General features: G+C 38.8%; 1 protein-coding gene across 1 annotated transcript; it reads right to left on the reverse strand.

Annotated features, from left to right (window-relative positions):
* Positions 1-414: 414 nt before the first annotated feature.
* On the reverse strand, positions 415-1356 carry LOC142505058 (uncharacterized). Its single transcript, XM_075617881.1, has one exon. The coding sequence runs from the start codon at positions 1282-1284 to the stop codon at positions 415-417; it is 870 nt and encodes a 289-aa protein (XP_075473996.1). The 5' UTR covers positions 1285-1356.
* Positions 1357-15432: the final 14076 nt, after the last annotated feature.

The raw sequence follows: 15432 nt of genomic DNA on the forward strand, positions 1-15432 counted from the left end.
TCGGTATCAGAAAACGAATTTTTATTTATTTATTTATTTTTTTATACGAACCAAACCCAAATGCGATGCCATAAATGTACAATTCTATAGATCTATACATGAAATTTGAAACTCAATCAAGCACACAAGATGCAAGAATTGTACAGAAACTTCCCTGGTCAATTTGTGGTTTTGAAACCGATCGCCCTGATAGATTCTCCCACACTTGAGAAATTCCACCGCCAGTAGATAAATTACCTGCACCACCATTCACTGAGATTAACTCACGAACAATGCGAGAAAAAACAAAAAGAAAGTAAATTAGAACAAATAAAATAAACTAAACGTATGAAAGAAAAATAAAACTAAACACTGGGTTGCCTCCCAGCAAGCGCCAAATTTATAGTCTATAGCCCGACTTTACTCCCCTATTCATTATGGGTTCTGCAGAGCCACGGTGATCGGTTCGTCTGGCATAGCACCACCATGATAAACCTTCAGCCTATGCCCATTCACTTTAAATGTTCCAGTTGCTTCGCTAGTGATCTCCACTGTCCCATAAGGGAAAACTTGCGTGATGGTGTAGGGTCCTGACCACCGTGAACGCAACTTACCTGGCATCAACTTCAGTCGAGAATTATATAACAATACCTGTTGTCCCACCACAAATTCTCGATGAACAATGTTCTGATCATGCCAACGTTTGGTTTTCTCCTTGTAAAGCTTGGCATTCTCATACGCCTCCAACCTAAACTCATCCAATTCATTTAGCTGCAGCACTCTCTCGTCACCTGTGGCTTTAGCATCAAAATTCAGAAATTTAGTAGCCCAATAAGCCTTATGTTCAAGTTCTACAGGTAGGTGACATGACTTTCCATACAATAATTTGAAAGGGGACATGCCAATGGGAGTTTTAAAAGCGGTGCTGTATGCCCATAGTGCATCGTCGAGTTTCCTAGACCATTCTTTCCTCGAAGCACCGATAGTCTTCTCAAGAATGCGTTTAAGTTCTCGGTTCGAAACCTCGACTTGGTCACTAGTTTGGGGGTGGTAAGGTGTTGCCACCTTATGTCGGACCCCATACTTAGCCAACAGACTGTCAAACTGACGATTACAAAAATGAGTACCCCCATCGATGATAATGGCTCTAGGTGTGCCAAAACGTGAGAAAATATTTTTCATAAGAAATTGAACGACAACCCTAGAATCATTAGTTTTGCATGCACTTGCTTCCACCCACTTAGACACGTAGTCTACAGCCACCAAAATATACTTGTTCCCAAAAGAAACCGGGAACGGACCCATGAAATCGATACCCCACACATCAAATAATTCACACACAAGAATATTATTGAGAGGTAATTCATGTCTCCTAGAGATATTACCTGTTCGCTATTACCTGTTCGCTGACAATCTGGACATTTTGTGACATATTCATGCGCATCCTTAAATAAAGTAGGCCAATAAAAACAAGACTGGAGGACTTTGGACGCAGTTCTAGTTGCCCCAAAGTGGCCTCCAGCCGGACCAGCATGACAATAAAACAAAATTTCACTTACCTCTTCCTGGGGTACACATCTACGGATTATACCGTCTGCACATATTCTAAACAAATAAGGATCCTCCCACAAATAATATTTCAAATCGGAGAAAAATTTCTTCTTTTGCTGATAAGTAAAGTGGGGAGGAATGAACTTACTTGAAAGATAGTTAACAAAATCAGCATACCATGGCAGATTGGTGATCTCAAAGAATTGCTCATCTGGAAAACTGTCTCGAATAATGTCATTGCTTTGAATCGGGTTTTCCAAACGAGAAAGATGATCTGCAACTTGATTCTCTGTGCCCTTCCTATCGATTATTTCCAGGTCAAATTCCTGCAACAGAAGAATCCAACGAATTAGCCTTGGTTTCGCATCCTTTTTAGACATTAAGTATTTCAAGGCTGAATGGTCGGTGTGCACGACAACTTTACTGTGAGGCCCGAGGCCGAAGAGGGCGGGGGATGATCGCCGGTGGCATCAGTTGCACGGACAATGAGCGGCTCCTGGCAGGCTTCTAGGTGGAGGGAACATGAATGAACCGACCCACACGGGAATGAGAAGGATTCCGAGACTGTTCAATGTAATGGACTGTACAGTTGAAGAGAGCTTAAAAGATTTGATTTGTGCCACTCATATCACGAAGGTGCATCTTCTTTTCGGTAGCTTACCACATAAGAACTCCAAAGTTAAGCGTGCTTGACTTGGGGCAATTTTGGGATGGGTGACCTCCTGGGAAGATTCCCAGGGTGCGTGTGAGTGAGGACATAAGCACGCTGGAAAGACCCGTCTTGATACAGTAAGGATAGTCGTCAAATCTGGGGCGTTACAGTTGGTATCAGAGCCGACCTCTCTTAGTACGGTGTGGTTCGGGGACGAACCAAGCGGAAGCTGGTGGGCATGTGAGGCCCGGGGCCGAAGAGGGCGGGGGGTGATCGCCGGTGCCATCAGTTGCACGGACAATGAGCGGCTCCTGGTAGGCTTCTAGGTGGAGGGAACATGAATGAACCGACCCACACGGGAATGAGAAGGATTCCGAGACTCTTCAATGTAATGGACTGTACAGTTGAAGAGGGCTTAAAAGATTTGATTTGTGCTACTCATATCACGAAGGTGCATCTTCTTTTCGGTAGCTCATCACATAAGAACTCCAAAGTTAAGCGTGCTTGACTTGGGGTAATTTTGGGATGGGTGACTCCTGGGAAGTTTCTCAGGGTGCGTGTGAGTGAGGACATAAGCACGCTGGAAAGACCCGTCTTGATACAGTGAGGATAGTCGTCGAATCTGGGGCGTTACACCACGATAGGGACAAACGATTGATTTTTGTTTATTCATTGGGTTGTTTGATTTATGAAATTAGTCGTGTTATTGATTAATGTTTGCATAATTTTCGTGCTTTTAATCTTGCCAATTATTTGCATGTTTGTCGTTCGATCTTGACTCGAAAGGTAATAGATTGAATTTAGCTTCAAAAATATTAATCAACACACGGTTAAACCGACTAGAAATAGTATTCGGTTTCAGTGTGCGATTTTAGGCGACAGCTGTAATTCTATCGTTGATGCATGCGTTTTTGTTTAATTAAATTCAATTAGAAATAATTGGACTGTTAAATGAAAATAGGATTATAAATGCTAGAAATAGATTTATAATTAAATTGGATGGTTGCATCGTGACTTCGAATAATTGCTCGTTGAATAATTCCAGTGCTTGAATCTAATCAGAGTTTGTTACCGTCGTGAGTAGGGGTGGGAAAAAATACCGAAATACCGAAAAACCGTACCGAAAAAATACCGAACTTACCGAAAAAATCGGTATTTTTTCGATATTTCGGTATATACCGAAATACCGAAAATAATTTTTTATTATTATTATTTTTTAAATTTAAGTTCGGTATACCGAAAAAATTTCGGTATACCGACAATTTTTTCGGTATACCGATAAAGTTTTCGGTTTCGGTACGGTACCGGTATGAATTTTTTTCATACCGAAAATTCGGTATACGGTACCGTAGTTCGGTACGGTATACCGTACCGTACCCACCCCTAGTCGTGAGTTCCCGGTCATTCTATTAAAATTTGAAAATCCCAAGTTCCAAGCTTCTCTGATATTTGATTTAGCCATTAAATTAGCATAAATTAGTTTAAAATTCACTTAGTTGAAATAATAATCAAATCGCTCGTTATTGTTTGCCTCGATTAAATAAAATAATTAAATCTTAGTAATTAAACAATAGTCTCTGTGGGATCGATACTTGGACCGTTCGTCCATTTACTATAATTTGACCTAGTCCGCTTGCTAGAATTAATCCCAACCAAAATCGTCGGTCAATTATTCTAAATAAAGTCGAGACTATTTTAATCACAAGTACTAATATACATTTATATACACATTCCTCGTGGGATCGACACTTGTACTCAAAAATACATTTTACTATAACTTGACGTCGTGCGCTTGCGAGCAATCAATAAAACACGCAACAATATTCATGCTTAATGGTGCGGCTGTCTCTTGGAAAGGTTCCAAGCAAGACACCGTTGCGGATTCCACCACTGAAGTTGAATACATTGTTGCATCTGCTGCAGCAAAAGAGGTAGTTTGGATGAGGAGTTTTGTCCAAGAGTTGGGCATTATTCCTAATGGAGTTGATCCAGTTCCATTGTACTGGGACAACACTGGTGCCATTGCACAAGCAAAGGAACCAAGGTCTCATCAGCGATTCAAACATGTACTGAAGAAGTTCCACATCATACGGGAGATTGTGGGAAAAGGAGACATATCAGTCGAAAGAGTCCCCTCAGCAGATAATGTTGCTGATCCACTTACAAAGCCCTTTCCAGGACCATTGTTTGATAAGCATCGCGAAGCAATGAGATTAAAGTTATGGGTAGTTGGCTCTAGGGCAAGTGGGAGATTGTTAGAGTAGATGCCCTGCAAGCCAACGGTTGGCTAGGGAATTTATTGACTCAAGTGAAATAAACAATCTTTATTTTAATATAATTTAACTTTTTATGGTCTTGTTATACTTTATTTGTATACCCATACAAACAACATAGATAAAGTCCTTGATTATGCTTTAATACAAATGAATCGTAATTCGATGTTGAAACTCATTTGTAAACACTGCATATTCTAAATTTGTTTCTAGTCAATTCAGCCGCCTAAATCAGGGATAAAGGTCGCTTGAGCTCGAGACTAACATCTGTGATGTTGTGTACTGCGTTTCTTGGTAAGGGCATGGAGATGTCCAAACATGCAAATGGGTAGTAATATGATGATTATATCGAAAAACCCTCCCTCGGACTTTCCAAGTGGTTATCATTCATCGAGAGGATAAGTCCGTGATTATGATTGTACACCATTAGTCCTTACGACCCGGGACAACACTGAGGCTCTATATGCTAGGGCTGTGCTTTGACTCGTTTACCGGCTCCAGGAGAGTCATCAAGTGGCGAGGTTGGGATACAGTTGCGACACATATAGGAGCCAGTGCATTGTAGTCGGGGATTCACCGCTCACCTACGGGTGTGGATATCCTATGTGATCTGATGTAATAATAGTGCATTGAATCTCTGGCCAGAGTATTAGATGTACGTTGGAGAAGGAGTTCTCCAATAGTACACGCGATGCCACTTTTATATGTGTCACATAGTTATCGAATTATTATGCAACTCTCGATGAACAAATGGTTGTAGATTCGATCGGGATATATGAGATGAAGGGACCGTACTGTATGCTAATCATAATCGACTGGTTCTTGCAGGTACTATCAGTGATACTTAGGGGATCATGGGGCGATGCTACTAGACGCTCTTATCATGATCCGATGGGTGCAATCAGAAATGAGTTTTGACATTCTTAATCAAGGTGTTGATGAAAAGAATGGGGCTACTAGGGTAAGCCCGAATAAGAACAAATATTATTCTGAATCACAAAGAGTTGTGAACCCACGGCTAGCTGTATCCCTGATCCATTGAGGGTCACACAAGCACTGGATCGTTTGTTCCCGTTGAGAGAATAAATTCAAGGAGTTGAATTTATATTATGATATATTAAATTCAAGGAATTGAATTTATGATAATTAAATTTTGAGAAAATAAATTCAAGGAGTTGAATTTATGAGATAGTAAATTCAAGAAGTTGAATTTATGAAATTTGGAGAGAATAAATTCAAGGAGTTGAATTTATAAAATTTGTGGATTTAATTTATTAAACTCAAAAGTTGAGTTTATTAAATATTAAATTTTGGAGGTGATAAATTCAAGGAGTTGAATTTATATTTAAATATTAAATTCAAATGTTGAATTTATAAGGGATTTAAATTAAATGTAATGAGTATATGTATAATGGGCTTGTATGAGTACAAGACCAACATACATATTATTAAGGTTCTTAATTGGACTTTAAAAGATTAATTAATTAAACTAGTTGGACTAGAATAATTAATTGATTAAGCCCATTAAGTATTTAAATTAATTAATGGGCCTTATGCTTATAAATATGTGTATTAGGCTTAGGGTTAACCACAATTTATTCACAATTTTTGAAAAACCCTAGCCTCCCTCTCCATAGTGATTTTCGAAAATCACTCTCTTCTCTCTCTAAAAATTTCGGCCACCTCCTTGTAGGGAAAAAGGTTGAGCCGTCTCTCAAACCTTGATCTCCAACGTAAAACTTCTCCCAATTTTCTAGTGCAAATTGGAAGAGGAATAGATCATCCAGTCGTGGACCTGATTAGAAGAAAAGAAAGGAATCTCTTGAAGAAAGTTCGTAATGATTCATCAAGAGCTAGATCCGTCATACCGGATCAGTTGGTGTCAAGTGATTTAATCACGAAAGGTATAAAATTATTAAACTTCCTATGAATGTTTATGATAAATACATACGAGTGCCCAAAGCAAAACATATTTTGATTGTCAAAATAAAATAAAAAAATTTTAACTTCCGCTGCGTTTGGGGCACGAGAAAAACGAGATCCAATAGTAATATGGCTTGCCCTCTTTGGTGGAGTTGTCTTTATGTATTCTCATTTGTTTCAGCGTTAAGCATGGCGAAAATCAAGAAAATGAAATTCCATGTGGTATGTGGAAGCTATATTAGTAATCAAAGAGAGGAAGAAAGTTTTATTTGCTGAAGTGGAAAACAAGTTGGTTGATGTTTTATTGAGTTTCTTGACGTTGCCTCTAGGAACCATTGTAAGGCTCGTCGTTAAATACTATGAAGCACAGGAGGCACCAATTATTGGAAGCCCGATCAGTTCTTTGTACCGAGGTTTGGAAACCATGGATAGCCGGTTTTTCCGGGCCAAGGAGGCTGAGACGATGCTACTGTTGCCAAGAAATCCTTTCGGACTCAGAGTGTGCTAAACTCCACGCTCGTTGAGAAACGTAAATGCATTAGCATGTATTTTGACACTGTTACATGCCATTGTTGTCTGTCAATGAACAAGAAAGTAAACCCCAGGGAAGATTTGTACAATCAACCGGAGTTACACTGCCAACCCTTAAGCAAAGGCGACGTGTTTTTACAAGGTAAATTATCTTCAAATTCCGCCTAAAAATGCATAATGTCGTTCCCAAATTCTAAGGCAATACAATGTTGAAGGTAAAGGCATGTTGGAAGAAATGTCTTTCTATTGGGGTTTTCAACAGGTCAACCTTTATATCCATTTTATAAATAATGTAATTTGATTTCTTACAATGTCTGATTTTGTAATTTTTTTTATTAATTTGTCATCAGATCATGGCATTACTGGAAGGATCTTTGCTATTGAAAACTCTACTATCCAACATAATTTGGTTCCCTGATCATATCCAAGAAACAAGAGCTCGAGATTGGGGTTGAAGAGGTGAGTGAGATAATAGCTTTTAAATTTTCCATTCTCAAATTTTGATATATATGATGGAATTTAATTTGCTGCCAATGGTTTCATGCATACTAAAGGCAGCTCTTCACTCAAAATGTGCTTTAATCGATTAATTGAAACGATTCTTGAAGTGATAGCCAAAGCGAGAAAGAAGAGTACTGTTAGATTTTGTTTTCTTAATCACTACTGTTAGAACTTATTTTGTTCGACAGATGCTAAACTTAATAACAATATCAGAATAGGATATAAGATAGTGAATTTGTGTTTAATCAGAACTAAGTGTTATGTCAGATGTTACAACATCTCGGACAACATGCAGCGGAATATTATATTTTAAACCACAAATTGACTTTAAATAAATAGATGGACAAGAGTAAATTTGCACAAGTATAATACTTGTGCGGTGCCTTATGGCAAAAATTAATCACTAGAAAAACCAATCGTTTACAAAAACCAATCACTAGTAATTCTCACTAAAATCAATTTCCTCAACAAGTTGAGAAAACAAATACTTTCTAAAACAAAATAACCAGAATAAAACTAAAACGAAAAAGCAAAACGTGTTGCTAAAAGGAGATCCACGAGAAACAGTCTTCGGCCAACTTCTTCACAGATGTTGTCCGCAGATGTTCTCAACATTCACGGCAACACGCTATCACCACTCTTTAAAACACAACACGTCTCTTGAATAGGTTTTTCTCTGAAATTCTGAACGTGCACACGTGAATGAATATTGACCGAGGAAGAGAGAGTATCAATGATGTCCTTGGTCTCTTATTTATAGATGTAGAGTTTTACCTCCATAAGAAAACCTATAGCACAATGGAAAATAAGAGTTTTATTAGGAATAAACTCTTTTTAAACACCAATATCATATCTCATCAATAGATAACATATCTTAAATATATTTGAATGATTATCTCATTATCTAAGAAATGAAAAATCATATTAAATATTAAACTCAATTAGATCAACAAGGAAACATAATATTAGGGAAATAATTTAAATCAAAAAAATATATCAATTAAAATCGAAAGTAAGATTTCCCTTCAATCTCCCCCTTTTTGCCTTTCTTGGACAAAATGAGATCAAACACATTTATCCTTGTTTAGTTCAAATCAATTCCCCTTGAGTTAAATCATTTCTCTTTGTTTAGTTCAAATCAACTCCCCCTGAGTTAAATCATTTCTCTCCCCCTGAACGAACTACAGACATCAGAAAATGTTGTTAGTAGAGTTGGTAACATTCGGAAAAACACCTCTAAACACTAAAAGAACTAGAAACAGAAAAAAAACAAAACACATTCAATCATCCTCATCCTCTTCTTCATCATCACTGTCATCCTCTGCACTGTCATAATCCTTGGTCCCAAATGGACCAGCAGCATCCGTTTGATCCTCTCCCCCTTTTTGTCCGGGAAAGACACCCTCGTTCAAGAAGAGCTTGAGATCAGCAGCCAAATCCTCATAATATGCCAAGTCCGCCTTAGCTTGGGAGATCCTTTTGAGAACATGGTCAAGATGAGCCTGAACACCAGCAACGGGAATCTTCAGATAACCATCTGTTGGTCGAAAAGAAGTGGAACATGTAGAAGGCCGAGAGGTAGGAGGTACTGTGGTAGAGGCGTTCCAAGGAAGGTCAATCTTACGTTTGCCCTTAAAGAGAGCAGGGACGATTTTCAGTAACTCACTGGCATGTGTGGAGTGTTCGGTGATGTCTTTAATGAACCCTTGTTACTCTAAAATGCCATAAATAAGAGAGGGAAATGGTAGCTTGGATGACTTTAAGCCGCCATGGGCATACTGCATAATAGTGTAAAAAACCAAACGCCCAAAGTTCAAAGAGGAGTTTCCAGTAGCAAAAAGAGTCAGTGCCTGAGACTTGGTGACCACCATGGTGTTGGTGGTTGGAGTCCAGTTGCGAATGGCAATCTTGTGAAGGACTGAGTATAGAGATGTAAGATTGGAAGACGACACCTTTTCGGGATGTGCAGGGAACTGGCTAATCAGTCCACCAGTCAGGGTGGAAATCACATCATTAAAGTCTGGTGGAGGACCTTCAGCAATTACAGGTGTGCCATAATAATTATTGATGATCTGTGGCTCAAAGTTGTAAACCCTGTTTCGTACAAAACCTCGTCCAAATTTGGGCGATCGCGCATCTCTGACGCTGGAAGAAAGGTTCGCGTAGAATTCAAGAACCACCTTACACAATAGGGAAGCGCAGAAGAGACAGTAGATAACAGTCCACGAGATTGGAGGAACTCGATTAGATTGTTGCGAGAGAAGGCTTCCATATCAGCATTTCGTTCCTCAATAAGAGCCTGGTTTGCGTAAAGAGACCAGTTTGAAAACGCCTCCTCGGTATAAAACATGTTCTTGAAACTGCTGGACAAATCGTAATCATTGAGGTCGATGTTGTACGAGGAGGTCTCGTCATCTGAAGCAACATCCATAGGAGGAGGAGCATCAACAGGTACGGTATTAGCAGAGGCATTGGAGTCTTCAGAAACATTTGGGACAGATTGTCGAGCAGCTTGTTGGCATTTGAGGTTGGCCATAAATTGGACCAACGTAATTTTCTCATCACGAGGTGGTGAGGACATTGGTGGAGGAGGAGGCGGTGAAGAATTAGTGGAGTCATCGGAGGAATCAATGCTGGCTGAGGACGAAGGAATTCTCTTCGTACGGGCCACAAATTCATAGTCTCCATCAGCAGAGTCGTCACCTGAGGTGTGCTCAGGGTCATCAAGTGAAGGTCGGCTCGTCCCCTCACCTTTTCGACGGAATCGCTTTGAGGTGGTCAAATCAGGGTTATACCCTGCCTGTCTTTTGGAGCGACAAACGTGCTGGCGCGGAGGATCAAACACCTGCATGATTGGTGGATTATCAATATCAAAAGCATTCCCAAGTTCACCGGAAGCAATAACTTCCAGAGGGTTGGGCATTAGAGCAGCAGGAATGATCTGCATGTTCTGGACAGAAGGTGTTGTAGCAGATGTTGCGGGAGGTGAGGAAACATCCTCTGTATGGCCCATTTTGCTTCGGATATCGTGGGGATCAAAGCCCTTTCCTGCAATTTTCACGAGATAAGTTTCAAGCAAAGAGACGAATCGACAATTTTGGGGGAAAAGTTTTGCAGAGAGAAATTGCGAGAAGATGGTACGGAAATTTGAGAGATAATTAAGCAGATAATGATAAATTAGGCGGTGTAAATATATGAGATAAGTATGAATGATCAGTACAATGGTAACAAAATCAAACAATCAAATGAACCCAAACAGTGAAAAAAATGATTCACTCCACAGAATTTCTCCAACGGTAAGAAAATAACGGCACTGTTTAGGAGCTTAACACCTTTTAAGATATTACTGAGACAATTTGATACTAAAAACTGTTCAAAATATCCAGAAATAACTCCACATCGACCTTTAGCCCCACTAGACATCAATGTTCACATAAATTAGAGACTGTCGCAATGTATGGATTTTCACCGGATTTTACTTTGTTGAAATATTCATGTCCTTTTGGCACAGCAATATTCATGATGATATGTTTATTCATGACCTATTTATGCCTAATAACAGAATGTAACAAAATTAAGAACATGAAACAAGTATGAGATATGTTTACAGATGAGGTGTTGTCACAAATGTTGGCAACATCTTCGGCAACACTTCCAATTCCTAAAAATTATTTTTGATTTTTCCTCACACTTAGGGACTAACCATTTTCAGATCATAGAAGAGGTAGCTCTCACACTAGAAGAACGGTCTTCTTTTGGACTCCTCTAGGTAGTTTTTTCCAATTCTTCTATTTTGATTCTTTGCATTGAATTCAGAAGAGGTAGCTCCCACACTAAAAGCACAGTCTTCATTGGACTCTTTTAGGTAGCTTTTTCCAATCTTTTCTTCTGATACAGAACATGTTTATAAATATTTTCAATCTACTCAAATCACCTTTCACATGGGACAAACTCATGATGTACATGATTATCCTTCACTACTTAGTGACTCAAATACAATATTTTGCATGTCCAAGTGTGTTAAATAAAATATAGAATAAGGAATTGTAAGTGTAACAGAAGATTACGCAACATCATTCCAACACATCATGTCACAGAATGCATGAAAATGCAGAATGTCTAAGTCCTAAAAATACACATGCATGTTAGATATTGTCCGAGATGTTGTGACATCTGAGACAACATCTATGAATGATCAGACAGAACACATGCTGAGAGATTTCCTAAGATTGGAGAATCTCTCAAAGTCTAATGCTTTTGTAAATATGTCAGCCAATTGGTTATTTGTATCAACAAATTCTATCTGAATCAATACTTTCTCTACTAGATCTCGAATAAAGTGATGACGAATGTCAATGTGTTTAGTTCGAGAGTGTTGTACTGGATTTTTCGAAATGTTTATTGCACTAGAATTGTCACAGTACACCACTACGGGTTCACTCTTAAGCCCATAATCTTCTATCATTTGATTCATCCATAAAAGTTGAGAACAACAACTCCCAGCTGCTACATATTCAGATTCAGCAATTGAGAGTGACACACAATTTTGTTTCCTACTATGCCAAGAGATCAAATTATTTCCAAGATAAAAGCAACCTCCAGGTGTACTCTTCCTATCATCTAAATCACCAGCCCAATCAGCATCAGAAAAACCTACTAAGTTCGAGTTGATTTCTTGAGTGTACCATAGTCCTAATTCAATTGTGCCTGCTATGTAGCGAAGAATACGCTTCACAGCTTTCAAATGGGAGATCTTAGGATTAGATTGATATCTAGCACATAAGCATACACTAAACATGATGTCAGGTCGACTGGCTTTCAAATAAAGGAGGCTACCTATGATGCTACGGTATAAAGTATTGTCAACATTTTCGGCAGCATCATCTTTGGATAATTTTTCATTTGAGCCCATAGGTGTCTTCATGTGCTTGGTGTTTTCATTAGCAAATTTCTTTATCAAGTTTTTAGCATACTTACTTTGACACAAAAAGATGCCATCATGCATTTGTTTGATTTGCAAACCAAGAAAGAAACGTAGCTCACCAAGCATGCTCATTTCGAATGTGGATGACATGCACACAACAAAATTATCAGCATGCTTTTGAGATGAGGAACCAAAGATTATATCATCAACATAAACTTGACAAATAAGTATCTCACCTTTGGATTTCTGAATAAAAAGAGTATTGTCTACCTCACCTCGTTTGATGCCAATTTCAAGAAGATATTCTGTTAATCTGTCATACCATGCACGTGCTGCTTGCTTCAAATCGTAAAGAGCCTTTTTCAACTTGTACACATGATTCAAATTATGTGGATCTTCAAATCCTTTAGGCTGTCTAACATATGCTTCCTCACACAAGGTACCATTCAAGAATGCACTTTTGACGTCCATTTGAAATAATTTGATTTTCATGTAGCATGCAATGGATAACAGAAGCTGGATTGACTCAATGTGGGCAACATGAGCAAAGGTCTCATCAAAATCAACCCCCTTAACCGGTGTGTACCCTTGAGCAACCAACCTTGCTTTGTTTCGAATGATGTTCCCTGACTCATCGGTTTTATTTTTAAAAATCCATCTAGTTCCAATTATATTGACGTTGTCAGGAGGTGGAACCAGATCCCACACCTCATTTCGAACGAATTCATCAAGCTCATCATGCATAGCGTTGACCCAAAACTCATCTTTTAAGGCTTCGTCAACATTTTTAGGTTCACATTGAGATACAAAACATGAAAATCTAACATGTGAGTAAGCCGAGCTCATGGATATAAGTCCAGCCATTTTTCGGTAATTGACTTTCTCTTTCTTTCAAGTTTGGACTTCACCTTGCACACTTCCAATTATTTAACATGATGTATGATTTTTCTGAATCTTAGTCGGTATATTCTGTCCATCATTTGCTGTGTCATCATCACTATTTGCTTCGTCCTCAAATTCGGTGACTTCAATGTCACATGTTGTGCTATGTGTTTCAACATCTGGGGCCACACCTGCATTTTTCAGTATGGTCGGATTTTCCAGAAGATCATCAACGTCATCTTCAGCAGTTTTCTTCTTGATTTCTGCACAATCATCAAAAAAAAACATTAATTGATTCCACAATAGTCCTTGTTCTTAGATTAAACATACGATAGGCTCGACTATTAGTGGTATATCCTAAAAACAGACACTTATCACTCTTTGAATCGAATTTAGCAAGTTGATCCCTGTCATTTAAAGTGTAACAGATGCATCCAAAAATATGAAAATATTTGAGGTTAGGCTTCTTTCCCATGATTATCTCATAAGATGTCATGGTTAAGCCACTTCTCAAATACACTCTGTTTGAGATATGGCAAGCTGTATTTAGGGCCTCTGCACAAAAACGCTTTGATATATTCTTTGATGTCAGCATCACCCTTTCCATTTCTTGAAGTGTTCTGTTTTTGCGTTCGGCAATTCCATTCTGTTGTGTAGTTTTTGGTGCCGAAAATTCGTGTGAGATACCTTTCCTGTCACAAAATGATGAGAATGAAGAATTCTCAAATTCCTTATCATGGTCAGTCCTGATTCTTCTTACCTTCAAACTATGAAAGTTTGTGATTCTTGTGAACAGTTTTTTAAACGTACTGAAGGTATCTGATTTCTCCCTAATAAAACTAACCCATGAAAATCGTGAGAAATCATCAACACATACGAAAGAAAATTTCTTACCTCCAAAGCTTTCGACTTCCATAGGACCCATAAGATCCATGTGAAGTAACTCCAGACAGCGTGTTGTCCCAGATGTTGCCAACACCGGGTGTGACACGCGAGTCTGTTTACCTTTTTGACACTCACCGCACACATAGGGTATTCCAGATGAAATATTTGGCATACCTCGTACTGCCTTGTATTTACTCAGATTCTTCAAGGTTTTGAAATTAACATTGCCGAGTTTCTGATGCCAAAGTTCAAGTTCAGTGATTTGTGCCTGTTTGCACGACAGTTCTTCACCAATTTGGTAGCAATTGTCTGAGGACCTTGTACCTGTCATGATGCACATGTTAGATTCATTATAAACTTCACACACATACTTATTAAACTTGACATGCAAATTATCATCGCATAATTGACTTATGCTTATCAAATTTGAGGTTAGCCCTTCAACATGGAGCACATTGTGGAGCTTTGGTAGTCCTTCGACATTCAAAGTTCCCTTTCCAACAATTTTTCCTTTAGCTCCCCCTCCATAGGTTACTCTGCCACATTTTTGTTTAATGTAATTGATGAGATATTCTCTTGACCCTGTCATATGGCGTGAGCTTCAACTATCAAAGTACCAGTAACCCGCAGTGTTAGTTTTTAATGAAGTATAAACAACATTACAGTGAATTTTTACCTTTGGTACCCAAACTTGCCTTACTGTAGGTCGATTCTTGGAGGTGTTGCCGAAGGTGTTGTGCAACATTTGAGGCAACATTCGACTTGACTTTTGGTTCATGCGGTCGTCCCTGAGTTTAAAACAATATGGCCTGATATGTCCAGGCTTAAAGCAGTAATGGCATACATACCTTCGTTTTCTCTTCTTAGAAACAGGTGCAGTGGATTGTCTTTTCGGTGGAAAGCTTTTGGTTGAAGGTGTAGGTTGTGGCGGTGTGAATGTTTCAGTTTTTCCTTTCACAAAGATAGTGGAGTTTGATGATTCACCAGTTTCATGCACACTGTCTTTGAACCCTAGACCCTTCTTGTCATCTCTTCCATTCGAAAGTATGGATTCGAGCTTTGATGTGCTCGAATTAAACTTGGACAAGGTTTCAGTTGCCTTTTGAAGTTCTTCTTTGATCTTTCCCAGTTCTAAGTCCTTTTTGCTCGGAATTACTTCAAGTTTGGCAACCACGGCTCTTAGATCAGTATTTTCCTTTACAAGAGTGGAGTTAAGCTTGTTTCTTTTAGTCCAATCCTCAAACAATTCTTCATAAAGCTTTTGAACACTCTCAAGTGTCATCTCTTCATCATCAGCCTCTGATTCATCATCTCCACTCGAATTTCCAGAA

This window comes from Primulina tabacum, chromosome 10, assembly GCF_025594145.1.
Source record: "Primulina tabacum isolate GXHZ01 chromosome 10, ASM2559414v2, whole genome shotgun sequence".
Classification (NCBI taxonomy): Eukaryota; Viridiplantae; Streptophyta; class Magnoliopsida; order Lamiales; family Gesneriaceae; genus Primulina; species Primulina tabacum.